The 8,030-nt window shown below is 43.5% G+C and overlaps 1 protein-coding gene across 1 annotated transcript; it reads left to right on the top strand.

Annotated features, from left to right (window-relative positions):
* Positions 1-3,245: 3,245 nt before the first annotated feature.
* On the top strand, positions 3,246-7,146 carry LOC109195433 (uncharacterized). Its single transcript, XM_019347473.1, has 5 exons — positions 3,246-3,458; positions 4,273-4,623; positions 5,801-6,028; positions 6,219-6,320; positions 7,139-7,146. Exons 1-5 carry the CDS (start codon positions 3,422-3,424, stop codon positions 7,144-7,146), a joined length of 726 nt encoding a protein of 241 aa, XP_019203018.1. The 5' UTR covers positions 3,246-3,421.
* Positions 7,147-8,030: the final 884 nt, after the last annotated feature.

An 8,030-nucleotide genomic window follows, 5' to 3' on the forward strand; every position in this document is an offset into this window, starting at 1 on the left:
GTGACGAACTCTGTATTCCTCGTCCACACGTAAATGCAAAAAATGACTTTTAAAAAATCTCAGTTTTTGGTGATTTGAAACGCTGGTTACGTGTGGACGAAACAGCTGCGTTTTCACAAATACCCGTGTAGGTGTGGACGCAGCGTAAAAGAGTTAGTAGTTTATTTTCTTACTACCTGCAGATTACCTGTATTTGCTTAATTGTTTACTAAATGTTTGAGGTGTGAAATAAACCACAATGGAGCAAAACATGGGTGTGTGTGGTTGGAGGATGTGTTTGTGCGCACGAGGGGGGCGGGCAAATTTTTCTTGTAAAACAAAGGAGACCCAGCAAAAAAAGTTTGGGAACCACTTATTTAAACGATGTTAGCACAGAAATATTAGCTTCTGTCATGACTGATGAAGTTACTAGTTAATAAAGTTTCCAGTAAAGTGATTAATCGCAGCCACAGATTGACTGTAAATATCTCGATTTTCTTTAGTGCATCTGTAATGAATATGTGCAAGTTTCAGTGCTTCGTTTAAACTGTATGATACTTATACTGACCCAGGGTCAGTGTAAATACAATCCTAGCTGTGTGAACAAAGCCTGGCTCCTTTAATCCTGCATGACAAACCTCAGGATGCAGGTTATTATGACTCTTTCCTGTTGGCACACCTGTCACACCTGAGAGTCAGCTAGAAACTTACAGTGACGTGGACATCATGCAAAGACTGCCAGACTCTGTAATACTGTAATAGGCTAGCTTGCCTCTCTGTGGTGAATACACAGTAAAGAACACAGTGTTGGACTGGTGCACAGCGACTGAGGTGTTCATCGTCAGAGTTGGGTTACATCAAGCGTTCCAGAGATTTAAGTTGATGCTGAAGGATGTTACACACTGTGTTATTTTACTAATCAGAACTTGCCATGTAGCCTATATACACACCAAATGTGTTACATTTTTGCAAAAAGTCCTCAGAAACTGCACAGTGAAGAAAAAAAGTGACGTTGGCATGGAGAACATTATAGTTTGATGCAGGAGTAGAAGCTGTATCTCGCATTCATACATATGAAACGATGTCAGTGAGACAGTTTGAACTCTTGTTAGCAGCTGGGAGCAGATCTGAGGAAGCAGAGGAACCAGAGCAGCATCTGACTGTGTGTCTGAATAGGGAAGGTAAAATCAGGAAAGACATAAAATCTCTGCAAAATCAAACATGCGGATCATAAACATACTGAATCAGTCAGGGCCCAGGTTTATGATGATGGCCTCTGGTGCTGTTGACCAACAGGGTGTTAATGGAAGAGAAGAGGAAAAGCAGTTCAGAGGCAGCAAGACAGAAGGAAGGACAGGACTGTGGAGGTGAGAGTAGAGACTTTAAACACAAGGACTAAGGCTGGTAAAGGGAGTGCACTCACTGCAAAGTTAGAAAGACACGACTGAGACGGTGTGGACATGTGCACGGGAGGGACAGTGGATACACTGGACAAAGGATGTTGGAGATTGATCTTACAGGCAGGCAGAAAAGAGAGACCACAGGGAAAACTACCCATGCCATTAATCTGGCCTCATGATTCTGAACTTGAGCTGCATTAAATTCTCCTCTCATTTAGTCCCATTCATTTCATTGGTGTGTAAAATCCTGTATTTCCATCCTAAAGTTTAGTCCTTTGTTTGGTTCAGAAGTATCGTTTTCCTCTCAGGTCTAAAGTTGAACCATCTGAACTTCTGAATTCAGTCCCAGAGTTTGTTCTTTTTCAATCAAGAAAGAAAGTGTGTGAAGGTAGAGCCAAGGGTTAAACGGTCGAAGAGATAAAGAAGGTAGAGAGGAGTGATGGGACGTTAAAAGCCAGGCTTTCACACGACTGAGCTTCCTTTCAGTCTCTTGAAAGGAGAAGAAATTCCCAGGCCTCATGTCACCAAGTGCTCACTCAGGGCGAGAGCTCCATTCACTCCTATCAGCAGAGAGAGAGAGAGAGAGAGGAGGCAACACTGCTGTAAACTGATTTCAGTATCTCAATAAAAGCCTGCTCTCTGCTTTCAGGAAGGAAATAAAACAGGAGTTCTATAATAAAACAGTGAGTCATGTAACCTGACACTCACACACTGCACACAGCAAGAAAGAAAATAATCTGTAAAACACATCCGTTAAATACAGGTGATCTACTTCTTTACTGTTTTCATGGCAAGTTCGTTTTTTCTTTTTCCTTTTTTATTCCCACTGAAGCTTCTGCTGTGAATTTATCATAAACAACAGAAGTAATGAAGGTTCACAGACTCAGTAAAACATCATGCCAGTGTTACAGGATAAAACATCCACAGCAGCGTGATTTTTAATTCATTAAAAATAAAACCTAACGGTATGTCAGCTTTTATCTTTGCTTGACAGTGTGTTAAACAAACCTGATAACATGAACTCCCAGAAAACCTAAAGTGACCCAAACACATGGTTATTACAGGAAACGCTGCAGTCTTTCCTCGCTGTGTTACTGTTTCACAGAATATCATCATCAAGATGTGGTGACAGCCAAACTGTCCAGCAGGTGTCACTGTGGAGACGGTTTCAGGTCGTTTCGAAGCCTCGGTACACTTCTACCAGCACTACTCCACAGCTCTCGCGCTCTGTCTGCAGGGAAACAACACCAGGGCTGCTGCACAGAGGAGATGACAAATGAGTAATCCCTGAGGCAACAACAGGAAAGAGACTCACAGAACAGGTTCACTAGCATGGTTAGAGGAGGAGGGTGAAGGTCCTGGATCCTGGACCCAGCAGGCCTGAGTAAAGAAACAAACACAAAAACACTACATATTCATACTGAGAGAGAAATGGCAGTGACACAGCAGGCCTGGAGGACCATGACACACACGTACAGGCGAAGGATTGTCTGCTGTTTCTTTGTATGTCACCTTGCAGGGAGGAAGAATACCTCACCTTTGCCCTAGAGGTCTTTGCTTTTGTGAGGACCTAAAGAGAACTGCCTATTGTGAACTGGTGGGAGGTTACACAAAGAAAGGGGTTCAGGTCCACTGTTTTCAGCAGTGAGGTAGCCTCACTCTGACAGCTGATCAAGACCTTTCCCGATTCTCTTCTGTGATTGGCTGAGCTTCAGGCCTTCCCTCAGTGCATGTTTCAGTGTCAGGACTGAAGGTGGAGCTTTGTGTGTGTCAGGGTGAGGCCGCAGCAGCCGCCTCCAACCGGAGCGCTCGGGCGTGAAACTAGGAGGAAACTGAACGTCCTCCTCTTTCCTCAGAAGTGATCCGTGCACGTCTGGAGTTGTTTCCACTGATCTGGTTTAACAAAGTGTGAAGCTGAACTCTGAGCTGTGACAGTGTGAGCAGTGTGAGAGTGTCAGTAGATGATCAGCAGAGGAAAGTGAGAGCTGCTGTGAGCTGATGTCCTGAAGGGCTTTTAAAGAGTCTCTGAGTTTGACAGGAACATGAAGATGTTTGTGGTGTTTGTGATCCTCCTGCACGGTAAGTACACCTTCCTCTCTCTGCTCTCATCATCATCTCTCTCTCTTTAATGTGTTGAAGTGCAGCAGGAGGAGATTTCCATCAAACACTGGATTCTGATTCAGATCAAACTAACAATCCAAAGCAGCAACTTTCAAATCACTGGATTCTTCTTGGTGGCTTTCAGATGAGCTCATGTTACAATCAGCTGCTGTGTGTGTGTTTGCTTCCTGTGTTTGTTGTACTGTCCTATGAATAAATCAGATTCCTGGAAACGTGCAAACTGTTAGTTTGTTTTGCTTAAGTTTGTATTTGTACTACAACTGCTGTGTGTTGTTGTGTAGCTCTGTGCCTCCCATCGTCTATGGACATTTAAATTCTCATCAGTGGATCAGGAAGTCCAGTAAACTGTGATTATTATTTTTTTTTTTTACAATAGTTTGAATACAGTTACAGTATCAGGTGTTTATTTTGTGTAGGTTTGTACTTGTACTGCAATGCTACAACAGTGTATTTCAAGCATTTCTAAAACAACTTAACGTGTTCATCACTTTAGCATTTCCAGCTGTTTAATCTTAGATCTGTAGTTTATAATAATATCTCTTAGTTTGATGTTAAATGAGTCTTAGAGTACTGCACAGATGTGTGATGAGGTCACACTTTAGGAGTTTATTCTGTAATTTCTTTGACCACCAGCGTCTCTGATTGAATCTGTTTTTTCATGGAGAGACTAACTGTAAAAGTTGTCTCTTTCATGCCTGCAGATAAATGTCAGTACGGTGCTAAACTGAAGGCAAGCAGTTAATCTGTGTTTCTGTTTGTGTGTTCATCACAGTTTCCCAGCATGCCCTGGCTCTGGTGGTGGAGGTGAATGAGGGGGAAGACTATGTCCTGCTGCCCTGTCAGTACTCCGGTATCATACCTGAGACAAATCCCACTGTGACATGGACTCGCAATGATCTTGATCTGAAATCTGTTCACCTACGAGGAGAAGGAGGAGATGATCTTACAGGACAAAACCAGCGTTACAGCAGACGCACAACAATGAGGTCTGACGCTCTGGACACTGGAGACTTCAGCCTCACTCTGAGAAAACCAACAAAGACTGACAGCAGCAACTACAGCTGCTCCATCAGTGATGGAGGAGAGGAACGGAGAGTCATAGACATCCAGCTGAAGGTCAAAGGTTAGCAGAAAAACTGCAACAAATGTTGTTATTACTGGTCATAAGTCAGTTCTGTAGACAAATGTCAGAGGTTAACTGAAGAAAGATATTTCCTAAATTATTATGTATGACAGCGGCAACTACACCTGCACCCTCAGTTATAGAAGCCATGGAGTAGAACGCAGACTGACAGACATAGAGCTGGAGGTCAAAGGTCAGCAACTAACCCTGATTGATTCGTTTAAAAAAATTGCCTACTTACATAAACATTCCAGTTATTGTTCTGCACTGTAACTCTGGGCCCACTGAGGCCCAATAAAAATGCAGTAAAGGTTTTACCGATGTTCTGGGAATCCATCCTACCTGACAAACCATCCTACCCGTTGTTTCTACATATGCGCACAACACGAAATTAAAGGGCGAACCGTCCTACCTTTATGAATGTGACCTATAAACATACTTCAACAGATAAAATTCAGTGGCAAATCATCCTACCTTTGTTAATAAGAGCGAGAAACGTACTTTAACGGGTAAAATGAAGTGCCAAACCGTCCTGGCTTTATGAATATGAGCTACAAGCATACTCTGATGGGCAATGTTAAGTGGCAAACCGTCATACCTACTTACATTTGTGCTGGAATTACTCTGTGACATCAGGAATGTGCATAAACTGCTTACGGTTGGACGTTTTGGCAGGGTAGAATCTCAGAACACCGGCATTAACAAAACATTCATTCCACTGACCTGGTTTAACAAGGTGTGAAGCTGAACTCTGAGCTGGCACCTTGTCTGAGACAATAATCATAGATAAGTTAGCCGCATGTTGCTGGCTCTTTAGCACAGTTTGAAAACCCTGATATGTTTTTCTCACCCGTTAGTTCATCAGGAGGGTGCAAGGTTTGTTTCATCTGAGTGCTCGATTAAGCATGCAAAAAAATGTAAAAATTTCAAATGAGTGATTTTGTATTATTTTTTGCAGTGAATGAACATGTAAAAGTATCTGTGCACCACTCCACGAGGCTCAGCACACTATCGACTGATAATGGCCACACAAGGGATATTTATATACTTTATTAACACTACTGGAAGTATAGAGTCAGAGGAAAGGAATGTAAACACTAGGATAACAGTGTAGTTCACTGTTGTGATAATGGCTGCTGCTTCCATATGTGATCATTTTTGTTTCTTGTCCTCTCAGACCAGCAGGTGACTGTGAAGGTGGTAGAAGGATCGCAGTCTGCCATCTTGCCCTGCAAAACGACAGCTGACCTCTCACAGGATGCCACGGTTGAGTGGACTCGCTCTGATGTAGACTTCATGTTGGTCCACGTGTACTCAAAGACACGTAACACCATCAGGGAACAGGATGGCTTTTACAGAGTCCGAACGATGATGAATGAAGACCCGCTGAGAACTGGAGACCTCAGTCTGACCCTGAAATACCCCACAGATGGAGACAGTGGAGGATACGTTTGCACCATCTACAGGGACAAAGACACCCTGAGACAGAAAGTAGTGCTGCAGGTCAAAGGTCAGTGCTGTAAATGCAGGTCAGAGGTCGCTGCTACAAGTAAGAGCGTAACAGTTCAATTTCTTGTTTTATTGTTTCTTCTTAGAACGATCTTGGGCCAAAGTTCTAGTTGCTCTCCTGGTTCTCCTGGTTCTTGTTGTGGTTTCTGGAGGTCTTTTATATCATTTCCGGCACTTTTTCATGTCAGGTGAGTGTCTCCTACTACACTACCCATAATGCCGATGGTTAGCAGGTGTCCTCTGGTGGCTCCTTGACTGCGGCTCACACAAACTTGTTCCAGAAGCTGAAAGAGTTGAGAGTTACAAACAGCTGATACAGAGAGCTGAAGAGAAACTTCCAGGTTTGTTCCAGAAAACCTCCTTCAGACTCAGTCATTGATCAGTGAAACAGCTCCACAACATGACTTTACTAAACAGTGTGTGTGCTTCACTGCATTGATCTGACACACAGGCTGCATGTGTACAAGCTGTTCTTCTTCTGTGGTGGTAAACAGCAGGCTGACATGGAAACATGCTGACAGTAAATGTTGCAGCAGCTTCAGTAAATGTTCCTCCTTGAGTTGTGCTCAGTCATGTGGTGGAGAGCTTCAGATGTTCAGAGCAGACACATGAGATCTTCGTGGTTTCTGTGCTGATGTGTGTGAGACATGGCCGACTGTGGAGGCTCAGTCTGTCTGTTCTTCTGCTCTTCATCCAACATGTCTGCAGCACTTTACAGGACGCTGCAGACTAGTTACCAAAGAATGAGTCAGGAACACATCAGGAACAAACTGAGACACAATCTGACTGAGACTAGAAGACAAGGAGGGGACAGGGAGGTCATGTGACCATCACAGCTCAATCAATCAATCAATCAATCAATCAATCAATCAATCCTTTTATTTGCCACATGCAATGTTTACACCTGCAGTCAATGATGGTGGTTTTCCTTTAGTGTGAACAACTGCGTGTCAATTTCACAGCCGATCTAACAGTCCGTCACTGATCTCTCATTCTCCCGTTTAAGAGCCGTGAGCTTCTCAAAGATGTTATCAATTTTGCGCTCAAAGAGCAAAGTCTGAGTCCTCACGACAGCCTCGAGTTTCTCCAAGTTCTCATCCGTGCTGCATTCAAAGAGCCCATTTTGGGAAGTCACGACTCGTCCCATCTGCTGTTCATATCATCATGTTGTTTTTTGTTGTCCAGTTTACCAGGTGATGGTGGATTCAGGGGCAGAGTCTGTCCAGCTGCCTTGCAAAACGAGAGCTCACTTGCCTCAAGATGCTAAAGTTCAGTGGATGGACAAATACGACAGTAAAGTCCACGTGTATGAGAACGGCTCTGACCAGCCTGAAGAACAGGACCAGGTTTACAGAGACCGAACGAAGATTAATGAAGACCTGCTGAAAACTGGAGACCTCAGTCTGACCCTGAAACAGCCCACAGACAGAGACAGTGACACCTACACCTGCACCATCTACAACAGGGAGGGAAACATCCTGCTGAAGAAACAAGTGGAGCTGGAAGTCAGAGGTCAGTGCTGCAGACACAGGTCAAAGTTAAGTCTTAGTTAAGTCGTAGGTAAAAGTGGTTTTCCACTGATCATAAGAAACATTTGTGGTTTTAAAAAGCAATTGGAGAATTTATTCTTCTGTAGAGAGGAGTTTTGAGCAGCTGACAGACTGATCAGAAAGAAATAATAGCATTGAAATTCCTTCAGTGTGAAAGCAAACATGTTGGTATTTCATGAAGTCAGCAGAGGAACAGTTTGGATCTGCTGCCTCCAGAGTTTTGTTCTCCTCCTTCATAGTTTGGAGGAAACATTTCTCACTGAGTCTGGCTCACACTTTGTGTGGAACACAAATGTTCCTGAAAACTCACGCTTACAGCAAGAAAGCCATCATCAGTCGAGCTTCAGA

This window comes from Oreochromis niloticus, unplaced genomic scaffold (assembly GCF_001858045.2).
Source record: "Oreochromis niloticus isolate F11D_XX unplaced genomic scaffold, O_niloticus_UMD_NMBU tig00000235_pilon, whole genome shotgun sequence".
NCBI classification, from domain to species: Eukaryota; Metazoa; Chordata; class Actinopteri; order Cichliformes; family Cichlidae; genus Oreochromis; species Oreochromis niloticus.